At 51.7% G+C, this 20,758-nt stretch overlaps 1 protein-coding gene across 2 annotated transcripts in view; it reads left to right on the plus strand.

Moving 5' to 3' along the window:
- Positions 1–20,313, plus strand: part of Epha10 (EPH receptor A10) — a 34,594-nt gene extending 14,281 nt beyond the window's left edge. The window contains exons 1-13 of one of the 2 annotated variants that reach the window (XM_087548389.1): positions 3,562–3,688; positions 3,925–4,058; positions 6,346–6,517; positions 9,449–9,557; positions 14,418–14,476; positions 14,595–14,720; positions 15,496–15,681; positions 16,105–16,166; positions 16,377–16,580; positions 16,847–16,996; positions 17,159–17,352; positions 17,720–17,875; positions 18,057–20,313. In XM_087548389.1, coding sequence (XP_087404515.1) covers positions 3,655–3,688; positions 3,925–4,058; positions 6,346–6,517; positions 9,449–9,557; positions 14,418–14,476; positions 14,595–14,720; positions 15,496–15,681; positions 16,105–16,166; positions 16,377–16,580; positions 16,847–16,996; positions 17,159–17,352; positions 17,720–17,875; positions 18,057–18,171 — 1,701 coding nt within the window. In that variant the 5' untranslated portion in view covers positions 3,562–3,654 and the 3' untranslated portion in view covers positions 18,172–20,313. 2 annotated transcript variants of the gene reach the window in all.
- The last annotated feature ends 445 nt before the right edge of the window (positions 20,314–20,758 follow it).

Consider the following 20,758-nt stretch of genomic DNA (forward strand, 5'->3'; position numbering starts at 1 on the left):
TATTTGCCTAGCATGCTCCGGGCACTGGGTTTGTTCGCCAGTAGCCAGGAAGGAAGAAAGGAAACAGAGGTGTGTTTAACCCCAGCACTCAGCGTTCAAGGTCCTTCTGAGCCAACTAGTGAGTCTGAGCTCAGTCTGGGCCACAGGAAACTTTGTCTCAAGGAATACAAGTATGGCCAGGCATCAAGGTGGTGCGGTCCTTCAATGTAGGTACATGTGAGAGACAGAGACAAGCAGAATCTCTGTTAGTTTGAGGCCTGCCTGGTCTCCATAGAGAGCTCTAGGACAGCCAGGGCTCCATAGAGAGACTTAAAAGGAAAACAAACAAACAAACAAAAACAAACCAACCAAAACAAAGAAACCCAACTAGTATGTATCGCCACAATGTTTTATACTTATGACTATTTCTATAAAACTCTATATATTATATTACTATATGTAACAAATATATATAATATATGCAGGGTCTTTTCCATTATTTTATGTTTATGAGTGTTTAGCCTGCATGTGTGTCTGTGTACCATGCATCTGTCTGCGTACCATGCGTGTGCCTAGTAGCAACAGAGGCCAGAAGAGTGCACTGGATTTCTGGAACTGGAGTTACAGACAGTTGTGAGCTGCCATGTGGACACTAGGCATGGAACTCAGGTCCTCTGGAAGAGCAGCCTGTGTTCTTAACCCCTAAACCACCTCTCTAGCCCCAGGTAGGGTCTTATGAAGCCAAGACTGGTCTCTTGAATTGCTCTGGTCTCTACCTCCCAAGTATTGGAATTTTAGGAGTGGCCCAGTCTATATGGTGGTAGGAAGCAAACTAGGGTTTCCCGAGTGCTAGACAAAAGTCCTACCAGTTGAGACTGGTCAAGCCTGCACACCCTGTGTAGTCTTGGCTGGTCTGGCATTTGCTATGTAGATCAGACTAGCTTCAAACTCGTAGAAATCCGCTTGCCTCTGCCTCTGGAGAGCTCCGATTACAATTTTGTGCCATCACACCAGGTCCTTTAAAAAAATATTTAATTTGGGGGCTGGGGAGATGGCTTAACAGTTAAGAATACTGGCTGCTCTTCCAGAGGTCCAGAGTTCAATCCCCAGCAACTACACTGTGTCTCATGACCATCTATAATATGATTGTTCTCTTCTGACATGCAGGTGAACATGCAGATACAGCACTTATATACATAAAATAAATAAATACATCTTTAAAAATATATTTATGGGCTGGAGAGATGGCTCAGTGGTTAGAGCACTGACTGACCTTCCAGAGGTCCTGAGTTCAATTCCCAGCAACCACATGGTGGCTCACAACCATCAGTAATGGGATCTGATGCCCTCTTCTGGTGTGTCTGAAGAGAGCTATTCACATACATACAATAAATAAAACTTTTTTTTTTTTGGTTCTTTTTTTCGGAGCTGGGGACCGAACCCAGGGCCTTGCGCTTCCTAGGTAAGCGCTCTACCACTGAGCTAAATCCCCAGCCCCTAAATAAAACTTTTTAAAGATATATTTATTTAATTTTAAATGCATGTGTGCCTGAACAAATTTACGTTATATGAATAGCCTTCGAGGCCAGAGTGTCTGACACCTGGAGCTTCATCAGCGGCAGCTGTGAGACACCTAGTGTGGGTGCGGTGAGCACTCTTAACCACTGAGCAACTTCTCCAGCCCCCACCTATCTTTAAAAAAAAAAAGTGAAACAAGGTCACACTCTTTAGCCCAGGCTAGCCTTAAGCTCACAGCAATCCCCTTGCTCAGGATTACAGGTGTGATTACAAGATTACAAGACGTCACCCTGATTTTTTTCTTTTGCCGAGACAGGGTTTTTCTGAGTAGTGCTAGCCCCAGCTACTGGAATGTAGAGATCTGTCTGTCACTGCCTCTTGAGTGTTGGGATTAAGGGCATGTGCTGCCCCGTCCAGCTGAACCTCTCTCCTCTTAGCTAACATCTTTTATTGGCTAGAACAGAAGTAAACCCAACCCTAAAGCAACAGACGCTGAAGGACAGGAATGTCTTAGAGCAGCCAGGCAGGGTTGACATGAGTAGAACACACGCGCACGCGCACACACGCACACACACCGCCACAATCAAAATCAGAGCTCAGTTAAGGGAAGGAAGCAGGCTGCTGGTGGTCTCCCTAGAAGTTTCTTTCCTGGCAACTTAGGCGGTGATTGACTTCATCATGGACAGCTGAGGGTCATTCTGAGGTTTTAGGAATTTTTTTTTTTTTAGTGTGTGTATATATGATTTTATGTGTGTGGTGCGGAGTGTGTATATGAACATCCTCTGGTGCCCACCTCCCTTGTTTGAGAAAGGGCATCTCTGGAAGCCAGGCTAACTGTCCAGGCAGCATGTAGTACTAGAAATCTTTACATGGTTTCTGGGGATTTGAACTCAGATCCTTGTGTTTGTATGGCAAGTACTGTACCTACCGAGCCACCTTACTAGCCCTTCCTTCTCAGGGCCTATCAGCCTTCCATCTAATGTATCTCTGAGGGGTCCAAATGGAACTCTGCCGGGCTGTGGATCCCCTGGCCATCTGATGCTCTTGGCATACAAAGTTCAAACGTGAACTTTCTTGCCTCTCCCTGACTCTGCCCCATCTGGGTCTACAAAGGGCTTTACCACCTCCTAGGAAGCTCACTTCTTCTACTTCTAAGGCAGTTCCAAGTGAATTCAGCCTGCTGGGGGCAGGGAGAGTCAGCTCAGCAGCTGTGTGGCGGAGTGACAGGCTGCTATTGTCCAGCTCACAAAGACATTGCTTTCTTCAAAGGGTCAGGCACTGGGGAAAAGACTAAAGGATTTTTCAAGTTATTTTTAGGATGGGAGACAGTACCACTCTGTAGGTAGTGTAGCCTAGGGTTCACTACAGCCACGTGGGTCCATCCAGTCCCACTGGCTTAACAGAGGTTAAAAATACGAAACTCCCTCCCTGTCCCCTATACCAGCAATCAGCCGTCAACTGTGGGTTTTGGCTCCTGTATCCACAGGCATCACTGAAATTTAAGAGAGCAGAGACTGGGCCTACTGGTCAGGTATACCACGTGAGACCGGAAGCCATATTCAAACCCTTGTCAAAGGGCAGTGTATGTGTTTGCTATCTCTCTACCTCTGCCCTTCGCTATCTGATAGTTATTTTTTTTTCCTGACTCCCTGGTGTCCCAGAATCTGATGCTGCTTTTGCACTATTTCATGGACCTCGTGCCTGTACAGGACACTGCTGGTCACCAGCCACTCCAGCTGGTGAACTTGATCAAGCCCTTGACTGTGTCTCATCCTGAAGCCTTCATATACAATTCTTCATGTTGTGAGGCTGGTTCTCGAGAATCCTTTGTGAATTCTTTCTAGAGTTTTCCACATTAAGATCATGCCATCCCATGATGCCTTTGTGTATTCCCACCCAGCCGCCTTTTGTTTGTTTTTCTTGCCTGGATGCTCTGGCTAGAGTTCTGGCTATAGTGCAGTGAGTGGCATTCTGGCCTTTCTCCAGACAGAACATTCCCCGTCTTTCGCTCTTGAGTGCGATGCTTGCTGTGGGCTTCCCACGTTTGTCCTTTATCATGTTGGGGTGATTTTCTTCTAACCCTCGCTTGTCTGCAGCCATTCCACCGTGAACAAGCCAATCTGGGCTACACACTCTCTTAGGTCTTCAAACCACAGAATGAGACTGAAGGATGAGAAACAAGCAGGACGAGGTAAACTGGGAAGGCAAGGGAGGCTTTCCCTCCCAGTAGGCAATGAAAGTGAGAGAAGCCTGGGCCAGATATTCTCCCTAAGCCTCTGGTCCCACCAAGACTCTGAATCCTCAAGCCCCACAGGCCACGCCCACATCTAACCCCTGATCCCCCTATGCATGCCCCATCCCTTCCGCCCTCACCCACAGCTGGTGGGCAGTGCGTCCAAGAAAGCATCCTGCTCTGCTTACTTTCAGCACCCTGGGAGGAGGATGAAATCCGTAGGGACCGCGTGGAGCCCCAGAGCGTGTCGCTGTCGTGGAGAGAGCCTGTCCCTGCTGGAGCTTCCGGAACCAACAGGACTGAGTATGAGATCCGCTACTACGAGAAGGTGAGTCCCAGCAGGAAACCGCTTAGATCCCTTCCTTAGTCTTATTGCTCAGCTGCGAGGCCTCCTGAGGCTCTCCCTTCCTCCTCTCTCTCCTTCCTCACCCACAGACAGCTCCAGCTCACCCCTTGGCTTAGGGTTTAGCGGAGATGAAGAGCTGTCTGGTTACAGGTCTGTTTTGCCTGTCTAGCCAAGTTTACAAATATGATCTGCAGACACTTTTGCGAAGGAAAGGGTCGTGTGCCGCAGGAGCACATTGCCAGGCTGGGGTTGGGGAATGTTCCAGGAATGTTCTGTGGCTTACTATAAAGGGGTGTGAGTGGTGCACCATTTATTAAATTCACACATTCTTATGTATGTTAAATATATTATATATGAGATATATATGTGTACACTAAGCCGGATGTGATGGTGGTGCACACACCTTTAGTCCCAGCAATGTGAAGAAAAGGCAGGCAGATCTGTGAACTGGAGGTCAGACTGGTCTTCATAGTGCGTTCCAGGGCAGCCAGGGATACATAGAAAAACCCTGTCTAAATAAATAAATAAATAATAAATGCTCATTGTCAATTCCATAGGATTATTTTTATTTTTGACATAGGGTCTTGCCATGTAGTCCTGGCTGATCCTGAATTCATAGTAGTTCTCCTGCCTCAGCCTCTCGACAGTAGGGTTGGACCGCCATCCCCAGCTTTCTCTACAGCAGACAGTGCCTCCTCATGAGATACTTTTTTGTTTGCTTTGAGACAGGTTCTCTTTGTGGAGCCTTAGTTGGTCTGGGATTCACTCTGTAGACCAGGCTGGCCTTGAATTTATCTTGACCTCTGTCGAGATAACTCTTGTCTCTGTCTCCCCAGTGCTGGGATTGTATGTGTGCACCACACAGTCTGATTTGTTTTTTATAAGGTACTTTTGCTGGTTTATTTTTGTTTTTTTTGTTTGCTTGCTTGCTTGTTTGAGGCAGTCTTGGCTGGTCTTGAAGGGACTCTCCTGCTTCTGCCTCCTGTGCGCTGGGGTTGAAGGTGTTGGGGGGTGGGTGTGATGCCACACCCAGCCTTCTGCTGAATTTTATGAATTTTGTCCCATCCCCCACCTCAGGCTCACAAATGCTTCTCCTCGCAAAAAGCCTTATGGCCTTTTCTTTTCTTTTCCTCCTCTTTTATTCATGGTTTATTTATTTTTATTTTGAGATCTGGTCTTCCTTAGCCCCAGCTAGCCTCCTGCCTCCACTGCCCACACGCTGGGCTGACAGGCATGTGCCTCCACACCCACCTTTCTCTTCTGGTGCATCTTCAATCTGCGGTTACCGTTCAGCTGCGATTTGATGAATGGAGTCGTTTCCCAACCCCTGCTCTCTTCCCCATCAATTTGGTGTCTTTAACTCTGAGATATGATCTTCTGTGAAATGGTGCCTCACTTTTATGCAAATTAATTCATTAAAGAGAAACTTCCTCCCCAGTGTGACAGGATCCCACTCCCTCAGCGGCCTGTGGAGCTCTGCTGAGTCAAATAATGGCTTTGATTAATAGACATCTGTTGAGAGCTGTGACAGTTGGGGTGCCCAGGGAAAAAATAGGGTCACCGAGTCACTTTTGGACATATGGGCCTGGGGGACCAGGATGGGGAGCTGCTGGCTGAGAGGAGGGGGAGCAGGTGGGGCCGTGTGGTGAGTATGGTCTTTCTCTGAGGCTCGTCAGCCATCCAGGTGGATTTCTTGTACGTCTGAAGAGATGGCCTTGGGGAAGAAGTTTGAGCATAGAGAGGAGCTTTGGGTGTCAGATGTGCTGGGGTACGGCAAAGGTCAGGCCTGAAGGATTTAAAAGTGTCATCCTGGCTGGCCCTTCCTTCACAAGGATGGGGGTCGGGGAGGCTTCACAAAGGCTGCCTAAGACCCAGCACAGGAAGTGGCCCCTCACACGTTGTAGTCAGTGATGTCCTAAGACTCCAGCCAAGCCAGTCTTTACCCCCTGGAGTCCAGGTGCCTCAGTCTGTGAGGCAAAACAGAGGAAAGCCAACAAGATAATCCTTGCTTTCTGCTTTGCAAATCAGACGACAGGGGGATGAAAAGCCTTGAGATTTATCAAGGACAGGGCAGGTGGCTATGAGAGGCTTGTGTGTGCCCTGGCCTACCTCACCCCGGACTGCCAAGCCCTGGTAGCCATCACCTGGTCATCCCTGCAAAGGAAGCTCTGGCCTATTATAGGACTGAGTCTTGAGTCCCTTGCTCCCCTCGCCCACTCCCTAGCCCCCAGCATCCTGGGTCTGGACCTCACTGCACCATTCTTTTCAGGGTCAGAGTGAGCAGACTTACTCCACAGTGAAGACTGGGGCACCGGCTGTCACTGTCACCAACCTGAAGCCAGCTACCAGATACGTTTTTCAGATCCGGGCAGCCTCCCCAGGGCCTTCCTGGGAGGCCCAGAGCTTCAGTCCAAGCATCGAAGTGCAGACCCCAGGGGAAGGTAAGTGATGTGTGTGAGTGCTTGCTTCCAAGGTGTTGGATGCAGGCAGCAGGTAGAGACAAGGGCAGGAATTAAGCGAGTCCAGAAGGGAGCCACAGAAGAGCTTCAAACCTTTAATCCCGGCACTAGGGAAGCAGAGGCTGACAGATCTCTGAGTTCAAGGCCAGCCTGAACTACAGAGTGAGTTTCAGGATGGTCAGGGGTACACAGAGAAACTCTGCCTCGGAAAACGGAAAACCACAAACAACAAAACAAAAACCAACTGAACAAACAAAGAAAAAAGCTACTTGACATTTTAGTCACCCACTAAGCATCTTCCCCGGAGCACGGGGAGCCCTAACACCGTGCCAGCTGGTGCCCCCCCCCCCAGGATGCCTCTTCCGTGAAACATCCTGAGTCAACCCAGCCTCTTTCCCAAGGTCACCTCTTTCTGGGCCTTGCTGGATATTTCCTGATGATCTTCTCCCTGCCATGACAAAGATCTGCCCTGGCACGCTGCCCGCTTCCCTCTCCAGGTTTAGCATGTGAAGCCAACTTCCCTGAAAGGGAGGAGACCAGGAAGGGGCACAGACCAATAATCTGGGCACTTGGAAAGCTTGGGAAAGGACCATTGAGAGGCGTTCAAGGCCAAATGCCTCTACACAGAACTCAAGGTTGGCAGAGATGGCGTCAATGAGTAGCTGAGCTGAAAGTGCATGCCAATAATCCCAGTGCTTGGGAGGGAAGGAAAGGGAAACCAAGAGTTCGAGGCCAGCCTGGGCTACATGAAATCTTGGCTTAAGAAAGGGAGGGAGGGGGGCTGGGGATTTAGCTCAGTGGTAGAGCCCTTACCTAGGAAGCGCAAGGCCCTGGGTTCGGTCCCCAGCTCCGAAAAAAAGAACCAAAAAAAAAAAAAAAAAAAAAAAAAAAAAAAAAAAAAAAAGAAAGGGAGGGAGGGATGGAGGGTTGGGGGGTTAGGGGGAGGAGAGAGAGAGAGACGGGGGGGGAAGGGAGGAAGAATGGAAAGGACAGAGGAAGGAGAGAGGGAGGGAGGGAAAGGAGGGGAGGAAGAGAGAAGTGAATGGTGTATAAATCACATCTCAATAAAGTTCCAACAACAAAAAAGAAGCTGGACTTGAGAATCCCTGGATCTTCCAATGGCCCTGCTTCCTGGTGCTCTGCCTGCTTCTTTCCCTGCCTGACTCCTGCGCCCCTCCCCATTCCCTTTCAGCCTGAGGCTCCCAGTTGCTCACCTTGCTTGCTGGCCCTCAGAATCTCACCTCCATCTTACCTTGTGTAGCTCATGGATGTATTTTCCCCAACAAAGGCAGTTCTCCCTAAGATGCATTCTGGCACCAGCTGTCAAGATAAGAATTCTTCCCAACCTGCTACATGACTATAATCCAAGATAGGAAGTGCTGGGAGCCCCAAGAGAAGTGAAGATGAAATGTGAATGAAGTCCTGGTTCCAGGAATGTGGGCAGAGCCTCACGCAGGAATGCTGGTCTGTGTCTGGCCTTGGACAGGTGCTGGGAAGAGGAGCTGTGAGCTTCGTCTTGAGGCGACATTTGAACAAGTGGAAGCAAGCAGGGAGGGCAGGTGGAAGGCATCTGAGCCCACCTCACCACAGCCAGTGTGACTGGCCACATTGCCTGGTCCCTAGGCTTCAGTCACCCTCCTTCCTTCCTCACCCTAAACCTGCTACAGGCAGCCATCTTTCTGCTCAGCGTCCACTGCCTCCCCTCCTGACGAGTTCTGCTGAACCTTTCTGTCTCATACCCCTCCGTCCCAACCTGACTCCCAAGTCCTCAGGCTACCTCTGTCCTCCCCTCTCCAGCCAGGCAGGAATAGGCAGTTGGCTCCTAATGAGCGTCCTGGGTAATTCTTTCTCCTTAGCCTGCATCCAAGTCCCTCGAGCTGCGCCTCCCCAAGTTCTTGCCGTTCCCAGACTCAATTTCCATCCTGTTCCCCCTGCCTCTGGATGGGGCATCCTCCAGTTATGTGGGCTGCCCGCCATTTTCCAGGGCCCGTTTGTGCCTGGGCCTGAGATGCAGACTCTGTGTCTTTGTGTCTCCCAGCCTGTCCCCTCTCTCTGGCTATGTTTTGTTTCCATAGTTAAGCATTGTTTATTAACTTACTTAGGTTTGTCTCTCATTCTGGGCCTGTGCACCTCTTTAAGCAGATTGGGGGCCAGTGGATGTCCGTCCAGTTTCAAAGCTGCTTTGGCATTAGGCAGAGGGTTTGGGGGACAGGTTCCAGTCTTGGGTTCACCTGGGTGTGGTGGCACATGATGTAATCTCAGCACTTGGAAGGCAGAGGCAGAAGGGTCAGGAGTTCAAAGTCACCCTTGGCTACACAAGTCGGAGGTCAGCCCAGGCTACGTGATTCTCCATTTCAAAACCGAAACCAAAACCTCACAAAATCCTGTGTCCACACCACTTAGACGCTGCGTGACTTTGGACAAATTAGGTAACTTTCCTCAACTTGTCTCCTCTGCTTAAAGTGGAGACAGTGACCCTCCCAGGACTTTTGTAGTGATGAGGCAGGATGGTCTAGTTCAGGGATGACACAGACATCTTATGGAATGTCTTAGACATGGATGCTCAGTGTTGAAGTACTGCTGCGGGTGGACATTCCATGTCGGGAAAGGACCCCAGAACAGAGGCCGTGACTCTGCAGGGCTTCTAGAAGTCTCTTGTCTCCTCGAAAGGCATAAGGGGAAACCAACCCCAGCTACCTGGACTCTTGCCTCCTCCCAGAGCTGGGCTGCAGTACAGAGGTCCTGCCTGCAAGCAGAGGGGGTTGGCACTCCAAATGCCACCGTGGGTGTTGGTTACTATGTACCAAACGGCTGCGGGATCCTCCTGGTGGCCAAGACAGAAATCTCTCTTGGTGTTTTCCTAGGAGCCTGGTCCATTGCCTGACTCAGCCCCCTGGTTTTTTTCCCCTCTAGTTGCCCCTGGGTCCAGAGACCAGAGCCCAGCAGTGGTTGTCACTGTGGTGACCATCTCAGCCCTCTTGGTCCTGGGCTCCGTGATGAGTGTACTGGCCATCTGGAGGAGGTAGGTAGCTGGTTTCATCCTGCTGACCTCTGGTAGGCTCTCCTCCAATGTGTATAAAATATGTCCACACAAGTACCTACAAGTGCACCACACACACACACACACACACACACACACACACACACACACAGAGGCAAGTTCACAGACTCAACCACACTGCTGCACAGATCCCAGTGCCACCAGGGAACACACACCAGCAACCCCAGAGGTCAGGGATTCAAGCCCTTCTTCAGCTACATGTAGAATTTTTTTTTTTTTTTTTTTTTTTTTTGAGCTGAGGACCGAACCCAGGCCTTGAGCTTGCTAGGCAAGCGCTCTACCACTGAGCTAAATCCCCAACCCCTACATATAGAATCTGAGGCCAGCCTGCGCCCTTGTCTTCCCCTCCCTTCAGAAGAGATGGTAGTGCGGCCAGCTCGGCCCCTCCCCCACATGCTGCTCACGCACCAGCTGCGGGCACTGCAGCTAGCTGGGATGAAGGGGATTTAGCTCCTTAACTCATTAAATGTCAGAAGGCATCGCTGAGGGTGGAATCAAGCTCCAGCTGCTCCCGTGCGATTAGGATTCTCAGGCCCCCGGTTCCAGCCCCCAAGGGATCTGAAGCCCCTTGAACACGAGCAAAGAGAGAAAGTGAGTTAAGTGGGTGGGAGAGCGGGGGACAGGGGACTCATCAGTCTGAGCCACGTCCTTCCCTAAGAAGCTTGCAGGCAGGGAAACGGTGGGGAAGATGAGGGAGGGGACTGAAGGAGGGGCGGGGGACCAGGACTGGTCAGGTCTGGTTGGAAGAAGATTCCATTTCCTCTACACAAAGCAGAGGCTTTTTAGCAGCTTGTATGCCCACCCTGCACAGGGCCACACTGTGATGGCCAGGGACCCCTGGCAGCCCCAGTCTGGGACTGTGGTAGGCAGAGCTAGTGGGTTGGAGTTGGGTATAGAGGAAAAGTGGGCTGGCTGGGGATGTCAAGGGTCTGAACCACCTGGGAGCTAGAGGGACAGTGAGTGTTTCTTTGATACTGGCTATTTGCATGGCCTCGACCAGTGACCAGTGACCAAGAGAGATGATTGTCCTGCAGCCCTAGGAGCTGTTTGTGTCTGGGCAAGGTAGATCAGGAAGGATGTGACAAGCTAGGATTAAAGGCGTGCACACTGAGGAGGCAGAGGCAAGTGGAGCTGTGAGTTCAAGGCCAGCCTGGTCTACATAGAGAGTTCGAAGATAGCCAGAGCACCACAGAGAGACGCCATCTCAAAACAGGTGAGGGAGGGGAGGAAGAGGAGGAGAGGCAGGACAAGAAGAATAGGGAGCTCCTTCCTCATGGATCCTAACTTTAGGTCCATGCTCTGGGTCTGTTGAGAAATCAGGGATGGACAGCTGCTGGGGGCATCGTATCCTGGCTTTAACCATCAGGGCTGTGGCGGCAGGAGAGAGACGGGTGTGGTGTACTGGAGTAGGCTGGGGTCAGCTACAGACTAACTGCTGACTTCAGGTCAAGTTGCCTCTGGCTCAGGGAGGAGAGCCAAAGGGTAAGTTACCATACCAAGTAATGGATTTAATGACAAGATTTCCTTTTTAAAGGTTTATTTTTAGGCACGTGTATTTTTATTTATGGGTGAGAGTGAATGGGGTATGTGACTGTGTGTGGCCACATCTACTCCAACAAGGCCACACCTCCCTGATCCTTCCTAGATAGTTCCATTAACTTGAGACAAAGCATACCAAGACTATGGGGCCATTCTCATCCAGACCACCACACACCGAGCCTTAGTAAGTATGTTATCCATCATTGCTGTGACAAAATGTACAATATAGTCAACTCATGACAGAAAAGTTTTGTGGGGCTCGCCCCTTGGCCTTGGTCCTGTGGGTGGCAAGTCATCATGGTAGGAGCTTGTAGCAGAGGCAGCTGCTCGCTTCATTGGCAGCCAGTAAGCGGAAAATCAGGAAGGGACTGGGGTCACAATATTCTCCTAAAGGGCATGTCCTCAGTGACCCAATTTCTTTCTCCCAGACCACCTTGCAAAGGGTCCACCACCTCCTTTTTTGACCCCAGGCTGTGAACCAAGTCGTTTAGCACTCAAGCCTTTTGGGGACAGTCCAAGTCCACACCATAAGCCAGATGTGATGGCACACACCTTTGAAGTTAGCCTTGTCTACATATGGAGCTGCAAGAGGTTAGCCTTGTCTACATATGGAGCTGCAAGACAGCCAAGACTACAGAGTGAGACCCTGTCTCAAAGCCACCAAAACAAAAAATAAAACACCCACATTACATCCGTAAGCTCTTTGTTAGCGTGATGTGGTTAGGCAGGGCTGTCTTGATCATGGTTTTATTACAGAGAAAAACGAGCCACCCAGTCCCACAGCCACTGTGTGCGGATGCTCAGACGCAACAGCTCACAGTCGACTACAAAGAGCATGTGTCAGAGTCCTTTCATGTTTTCTCCCCTGGGACACACCTCCCTTATGCAAACCATCTCCCAACCCCTCTTTCTTCCTTGGTAGGACCTTGTCTCCTCAGCTTTCTCCCTCCTCGGTTCCTGTGACAGCTCATCTCCTGCCCACGTTTATTCTTCTGCAGCTCTCCTCCCCGCACTGATCATTCCCAGTTCCTCCTTTCAGGCTCCCTCATCTCCCTGGGCTGAGAAAATAGGCCCCCGTGTTTGTATTTTCAGAGCAGCTCCACCTTCCATCAGATTCCCTACTCATAGATTCCTCTTCATCTCCCACAACCTGGGAGCTAATGAGTCCACACTGTAAACCAGATGTGGCGAGCTAAGATATGTGAACATTCCTGTTTTGCTTGGCAGCGGCTCTCTGTGAGCTCTCGGGGATCCTCTTCCATTCAGCTACTTTCTGTCTCCAAACCCCATGGTACTGTCATCTTCTTGTCCTTCCACAGATGGCTATGGCCATCCCATAGCTCAAGCTACTGCCATCTCTTGAGGGAACTATAGAATGGCTTCCTTTTGACTGCCAGGATAGTTTTTCTCAAATCCAAGTTGGAAAAAAAAAACATATAAAATGAAAATTGAATCAGGACATTCCCCTGCTCCAGGTCTCCAGGGGCTTTCCTCTGCTCCCAGAACAAAAGCCAGAGCCTTCATGTGGAGGAAAGGCCTGCCCCAGGTCCCTAGATCCAGACTGCTCTGGGCTTTGCCTCTGGCTCAGGAAGGATCAGCCTGTTATTCCTGACTGGATAGCATGGTGCTTTGTGCCAGGAGTGTAGACTTGCACATTTCTGGAGTTTCCTCAAAGCAAAGACACCAGGAACAGTGATGGATTGAAGGGCTGGAGGTCCAGGCTTCTGGTTGTCTTGTCTGTTGAGGGGAGGAGGTTGCCAGATTGCAAACCATGGCTATAGCTGTGACTGAGGCAGCAAAAGATGAAGAAAGAAGTGGGTGGGGAGGAAAGAAAGAATTGTTTAGCTGGGGTGGCTCAGTGCGTAAAAGCACTTGTCATCAAGTTTCATGACCTGAGTTCAATCCTCGGGACCCACATAGTGAGAGGGGAGAAACTATTCCTTCAAGCTGTCCTCTGACCTCCACAGGAGTGCACACACACACACACACACACACACACACACCTATATACACACATAGAGACATATATACATACATATACCCATACACATACACACATACCCATACCCATACACACACATACACATACACACATACACATATACACAGATCTACACAGAAGGGGGTAATTTTTTAAAAAAGATTTTATTTATTTGTTTATTTATTGCGTGCTCTATCTGTATGTACACCTATGTGCCAGAAGAGGGCATCAGATCCCATTACAGATGGTTGTGAGCCACCATGTGGTTGCTGGGAATTGAACTCAGAACCTCTGGAAAAGCAGCCAGTGTTCTTAACCACTGAGCCATCTCTCCAGCCTGAGAGAGGTCATTTTTAAAAGATTAAAATGTTTTAGAAAGAAAGAAAGAAAGAAAGAAAGAAAGAAAGAAAGAAAGAAAGAAAGAAAGGAAGAAAGAAAGGAAGGAAGGAAGGAAGGAAGGAAGGAAGAAAGGAAGGAAGGAAGGAAGGAAGGAAGGAAGGAAGGAAGAAAAGAGAGAGAAGGGGGATTGTAAAATGGCATAGTGGCCAGGCATGGTGGTACATAACTTTAACCTCAGCATTTGGGCGGCAGTCAGGTAGATCTCTGTCTTAGTTAGGGTTTTACTGCTGTGAACAGACACCATGACCAAGGCAACTCTTATAAGGATAACATTTAATTGGGACCCTACTAACAGGTTCAGAGGTTCAGGCCATTATCATCAAGGCAGGGGTATGGCAGCATCCAGGCAGGCATGGTGCAGGAGGAGCTGAGAGCTCTACGTCTTTATCTGAAGGCTGATAGTGGAAGAATGGCTTCCAGGCAGCTAGGAGGAGGGTCTCAAAGTCCACACCCACAGTGACACAGTCCCTTCAACAAGGCCACACCTCCTAATAATGCACTCCCTGGGCCAAGCATATTCAAACCACCACAATCTCTGTGGACCAGTCTGGTCTATAGAGTGTGTTCCAGGAGAGACAACACTACACAGAGAAACCCTGTCTTGAAAAATCAAACCAAACAATCAACCAAACAAAAAAAGATGGCGTAGTGGATAAGGGCATGCAAAAACCCACAAGGTAGGAGAGCCCCAACTTCTGCAGCTTGTCACACACAAACACACTAAATGAATAAATCTAAAAATAATTTAAATTAAAAATGAAAAGAAGCCAACAGATAAAGTCACTCCCCGGAAGGGGCACAGAGCTTTTCTTTCTGAAGCACCAAGAGGTGCTGCCCTGGGCGCTGGTGAAGTGAGAAGGGCTGGGGTCGCCTGGTGAAAGGATGCCTCTGCATCCCCACAGGCCCTGTGATGGCAAAGGAAGTGGCAACGCCCATGATGAAGAGGAACTGTATTTCCACTGTGAGTTGTCTATGCTGCGCGTACCTCTGTCTTCAGCCCCTTCCCAGCCGCCACCTCCTGTCAGTCCCATCAGTGAGGCCCCTTTCCTCAGGCTCTCTTTCTCTTCCTCTGTTCTCAGTCAAAGTTCCGACACGCCGCACGTTTCTGGACCCCCAAAGCTGCGGGGACCCGTTGCAGGCTGTGCATTTGTTTGCCAAAGAGCTAGATGCCAAAAGCGTCACCCTGGAGAAGAGCTTGGGAGCAGGCAAGCCCTGGACCCTAGAAGCCTGGATTCATCAGGGAGCTCCGCCCACTGGATAACCCCCACCCACCAGGCAACACCCACTGGGGAAAGCTCCGCCTCCTCTTTCCAGAAAGCTGGTCCCCAACCCATGGCCCGAAGCCCCCTCTCTGCACTGAGGGCATCCCTTCCCCGAAAGCTCCTTGCCCACCTGAAGTGTCTGTGGCTCTGCCCTCTCTGGTCTGTCCTCTAGCTCACTGTGGGACATCTGCACTCAAGTCTCAGTTTAGTCCAAGGCTTTTATGGAACGGCGAGGAGAGGTTTTTCCAGTAAGCTTCGGGGACAGACACACCTGAGGTCTGATGATGAATTAGCTGAGTGACTAAGAGACTCATCTTCTATGGCTCTGAGCCTCAATTTCTCACCTAAAAGGCTGCCATGGGAACTCCACAGGCTCAGGGCACCTTGCTGGCTTGTTTCTGTGCTCCAAGAAACAGGCCTCTCCCCAGAACCCACACAACAGAAGGCAGAAAGAGCTGAAGGGCAGAATAGATGTAGCCGTCACTTGTCCCGGGCTTTGCTGCATGTAATGACAAGCACATGCAAAGTTACTGTATCTCTGTCACAGAGAAGGAAACTAAGCCCAAGGGGGTTAAGAAAAAGATGAAGACCAAGGTGACGATGCTTCAAACTCTGGCGCCTCCCACGGCATGCTGGGAAGACCTCTATGACCCAGAGTCACCTTGGTTCAGCCCACCCCATTGGTTGGTGGGGGTCTGAGATGCCCATTTCTTCACAGGCCGATTTGGGGACCTGTGCTGCGGCTGCCTGCAGCTGCCGGGTCGCCAGGAACTACCCGTGGCCGTGCACACTCTGAGGGAGGGTTGCTCAGACTCCCAGAAGCTCAGCTTCCTGGCTGAGGCCCTCACCCTGGGACAGTTTGACCACAGCCACATCGTGCGGCTGGAAGGCGTGGTCACCCGAGGTAGGCCTGGCACACTGCACACCCTGTGCTTAGCCAGGTATCAGGGGGGATGCCCCACGAGGCCAGGCGCAACCTTATGTCACTTTCACTTGAGTGACTCAGGATGGCTCCTCTCCTGGGGTGGCCATGCTGACCCAGTTCCACTGGTGCTTGGGGAGTGGATCACTGTCCCTTTGAATGATCTTTCTCACCTGACTCCTTGCAGCTCTGACTTTGTCTCTGTCTTTGTGGACTGTTTACCTTTTCCTCTTTTTTTTTTTTTTTTTAAACCTCCCCACCAGGGTGGGTGGGGGTGGGGCAGGGTGGTTGGCAAGGTTAGAAAACTTGGGTTTTGCTTCTGGCTGTTTTGGCTGAGGTAGAGCTGGTAGGGGGCGCTGTCCACAGGCAGAGCAGCACCTTAGTGTGTCTCCATCCCTGATACAGGGAACCCCTTGATGATTGTCACCGAGTACATGAACCTCGGGGCCCTAGATGACTTCCTCAGGGTGAGTAACCAGTTGGAGCCCCAGGTGGGGAAGCGCCGATGCCATATTTTTCTTGTCCCTTCTCTTTTCTCTCGGGGCTTGGGGTTGCCAATGCTCCCATTGGGCAGGCTGACCCAATGCTCTCAGTACACTGAATCCCAGAGGGACTTAGTGGATTCCTGGGTGGTCTGAATCGATAGCCCTGGCCTCAGTCCTCACCCACTTTCATAGCATCACGAGGCAGAGCTGGTGACTGCGCAGCTGATGGGTCTGCTGCCCGGGCTGGCATCGGCCATGAAGTATCTGTCGGAAATGGGCTATGTCCACCGGGGCCTCGCGGCCCGCCGAGTGCTCCTCAGCAGTGGCCTCATCTGTAAGATCTCTGGCTTTGGGCGGGGTCCCCGGGACCGAGCGGAAGCTGTCTACACCACCATGGTAAGGAGTTCCCTTCTCTGGCCCCACATGCTGCTTCTCCTGTCGGCCATACCCACCGGCCCCATGGTCTATATCTTGGCCCTGCCTCCTTCCCTGCCTGGTCTCTTCCCTTTGGTGGTGCCATGCCTGAGTCAGCCGGGCAGCTTCCTCAGATGTGGAGGGGTGAGGAGAAGATATGTGGGTCTGGCTGTGGGTGCTGCGGCTTGCCTGGATGTAGCCCGTTGCTGACTCAATGCTTGCCTGCTCTGCCCTGCTTACCCACCCAGAGTGGCAGGAGCCCAGCGCTCTGGGCAGCTCCTGAGACTCTACAGTTTGGCCACTTCAGCTCTGCCAGTGACGTGTGGAGCTTTGGCATTGTCATGTGGGAAGTGATGGCCTTTGGGGAGCGGCCCTACTGGGACATGTCTGGACAAGATGTAAGTGACCTGTGCCTCCAGCTCCAGTCCAGACCTCTCTTTCACTCCCATCCTGTCTAGTGTCTCTGGGGTGTCAGTGGGGGGTGGGGGTTGTTGTTGGTGGTGGGGGTGGGGGTTGGGTAGTTGGAAGTATCCTGTCTGCTCTGCATCTCTGGAGCCTAGGTAATCAAGGCCGTGGAGGATGGTTTCCGGCTGCCACCCCCCAGAAACTGTCCCTCCCAGCTGCACCGATTGATGCTTGAGTGCTGGCAGAAAGACCCAGGTGAGCGGCCCAGGTTCTCCCAGATCCACAGCATCCTGAGCAAGATGGGGCAGGAGCCAGAACCCTCCAAGTGTGCCTCGACCACCTGTCTCAGGTACATCCTCCCTGACCGCCTAAGCCTGGCCAAAGCCTCCCAGATCCCAACAGCTACCCCACCTCATCCCACCTGTTCAGGTGTGAAGCCCAGCCCATTGTCCCGACTGATCGGACATCCCCACCCGCTGCAGGCACATCTTACCTCCTCAGGCAGCCACGTCCTGCAATTTGCCCTTTAACTGGCTCAGTTCTCCACTTGCTTGAGTGTCCTGACTCACTTCTCCAGCTTTTGGGTGCACGTTCATCACTGGGCGCGGTCACCTTATTTTCCCCCCCTTGTCCTTTTTTGAGCTGCTTTTCAGGAGAGTGACTGGGTCTTATGTCACACCCTGGCTGTCCGTATGATTACCTTCTCTGCTCCTCAGGCCTCCCACCCCACTGGCAGACCGTGCCTTTTCTGCCTTCCCCTCCTTTGGCTCCGTGGGTGCCTGGCTGGAGGCCCTAGACTTGTGTCGCTACAAGGACAACTTCTCTGCAGCCGGCTATGGGAGCCTGGAGGCCGTGACAGAGATGACTGCCCAGTGAGTCTAAGAAGCCAAGGCCCGGGGTTCAGGGACCCGAGAGAGCTCCTTCCTACATGGGAAAGCCCTACCTGTCCTAGTCCTGGACCTTTCCCTGTCCTGAGAAGGGGAAGGAGAGGGTTGGCTCCATGGGAGGGGTAGAAGGATTGGCTCAGTTGGATGTAACTGTTCCTCCTTGCAGGGACCTGGGGAGCCTTGGGATCTCTTCTGCGGAGCATCGAGAGGCCCTCCTTAGTGGGATCAGTGCCCTGCAGACTCGAGTGCTACAACTACAGGGTCAGGGGGTGCAAGTGTGAGCCGCTCAGCCCTGCCCCAGGACCTACAAGCGACACTCCCCTAGGGTGGGAGGAGTGCTTATTCTCAGTGGCCTCTGAGCTGGTTGGTACCACGTTGTCCCCCCATTTCATTTTTCCTCTCAACACCTTGCTGACCTAGTGGTCCTAAAACGAGGTTCAGATCCCTGGAGAGGGCCCCAGACATAACAGTAGGAAGAGGGCTAGGGTGTCAAGGGAAGGTTGGGGTGTCAAGGGTGTTGGTTGGGGAAGACAGTTTCAGTTGTCCTGGCTCAGGCCCCTTAGACTCCCACACTCAGTGGGGGTTGGGCCTAATCAGTGGGCATCTCATTTCTCCAGAGAGCTTTTGACTTGGGCAATATGAGTCCCTGTGAGAGACCCATTGTTTCTGACAGGGACCATAGCTGCGTAGGCACCAGAGTATGGGAGCCTGAGCCAGTGGGTGGTGCCCCTTACATCCTGTGCCTTGGCTAGGTCTATCTGCACACTGGTGACAAGGCCCTAGCAGGCAAGTGGTGCTGAGCTCAGGGACTGGGCCCCCAGGTGGAGACTCCAGAGCTGATGGCTTCCTGCCTTGGGGTTGGCAGTTCAGGATGAGGGCCAGGCTCCTAGTAGGTCATGCAAAGTCCTGGTGCTCGCCCTGGGCCGATGTCTGATTTGATTGGAAGTGATTTCAGAAGAGCACAGCGGGCTTACTCTGCATTCTGGAGGGTGGAAAGGAGAATGAGACTGAGGGAGTGGATAGGCTGGTCCAATCACACTATATACTTGGGGAAGTCAGAGCCCGTATAGTCTCAGAGCCAGGGTTAATGCCAGACCGAAATCCAGGGAGAAGTCTGGCCCTCAAGAGAGCTTGCCCTGCCCCATGGCACCAGCATTCCTCCCTGGGCGGCACAGTGAATGGTCCCTGGGTTGAACCCCTTCAGGCCGCTCTGTCCCTCAACACTAGAGTACAGTTCCCCTCCAGAGTGCCTCCCTGTGTGCTGTTCAGAGCTCTTGAAGGTGCTAAGCAAGGACCCTGGCAGCTGTTGAGACCTTGAGACCAAAGCCATCCCAGAGGGCAGAAAGGCATGGATGTGTACAGGACCTGGGGCTGTTTGTCTACATGACCCCTGATGGATGCCTGTTTGCTATGGTAGGGAGGAAGGGTGGCATAGGCTTGAGACAGAGTAGGTGGGAGTGGAGAGGAGTAGGCAGGATACAGAGAGTACCTCTGGAGGGAGCACACTAGGAGGGGATCCCCTGGGGCACAGGGGAAATGGGCAGGTGGACTGTGGATTATGTTTGTGTAGTGGGGGGTGTCCAAAAAGGCTTCTTAAATGAAGTCAAAATTGAGTAAGGCCTTGATGGGCAGGGTATTGTCTCCTTGGGGTGAATGGAGTCATCAGCAGGCTTGGAATCCAAGTAAGGATGACTAACAGAAAGCCTGAGGGAGGGGGCTGGAAACCACGATTCGACTTTGGGGACTCCCAGCAGTGCCTTTGGCCTTGACCTGCCAGCAGCAGCTCTTTCTTCCTCAGACCCTACCCCATTTCCAACTCTACTCCCTGGGCACTTGACTGAGCTCAGTGACTGCAGGAATACTGGGGTAGACTGGGATACTGCTCCCTTTGACAGAACTGGGGGAATTGAAACATCCCCACACGATCTCCCTTCATCCTCCCTCCAGGGAAAACTGGCTCAACGTCCAAGGCTCTTGGGCACCAGTAGTGCCCTGTTTTGGGTTATCAGAACCTCATCCCCATCTCCAGCTACATCAGTCATTAAGGTCAAACTCCTCCCCTCCCCAGCTGTTTGCAGAGGGGTCCCTGGCTGTGCTGGCAGGACTTCGGTGTCCAGGGTAGACCTCCCCTCTGATGAGGAGGTCCTAGAATCCCGAGGGGTCCCAGGCCTCAGCCCTGCACAGGCACCAGCATGATACAGGGTGCTGGGCCACTGGGGACCCTCCACAGATTTATTTTTATATACAGAGCTTGTTCATTGGACAGAGGGAGGTCACCTGCAACCCATATTGCTGTCACCCACCCAGGGAGGGAGGGAGGGACTGGTTGTGGGTAGAGGCTCCTTTGCGAAACTCTGGAGATGTGTTTATATTTCTGGGTTCTATATGCAGTACCAAGTAATAAACACTTGTGTGTTATGGTCCTCCTGTGTGGCACTGCTGAAGCGCTGAGCAGTTGTGAAGGAATTCTGAGCAGAGCCCAAGAACCTCCCTTTCTGACCACCTCTCTCTGCTATGAAGAATGCCAAAGTCTAGTGGAGACACAGGAAAAGGAACTGGACAAGGGCCGGGGCACATGGGACACACTGGGTGTCACGAGGCTACATCACAAACCAGTCAAGTCAAGGTGCTGGAGGAAGTGGTATCTATGGCTTTTGTGGAGTTGGGGACAGGAAATGGCTGGCTGGCTTGGAGATGTGCATGCAAGTTGCTCCAAGGCGGCTTAGGACACAGGTAGATGGGTCTCCTGGGCCTTGGAGCATAGATGTGAGCTAGAGACTGACCTCTAGGGTCATCGCAGAAAGCTGAAGCCACCACTGGAGGGAAGCCACCCAGTGGGCCCAGGGAGTAGGGGGGAGTCCTGGAGAG

Source organism: Rattus norvegicus, chromosome 5 (genome assembly GCF_021556685.1).
Source record: "Rattus norvegicus strain SHRSP/BbbUtx chromosome 5, alternate assembly SHRSP_T2T, whole genome shotgun sequence".
In the NCBI taxonomy this organism is placed as follows: Eukaryota; Metazoa; Chordata; class Mammalia; order Rodentia; family Muridae; genus Rattus; species Rattus norvegicus.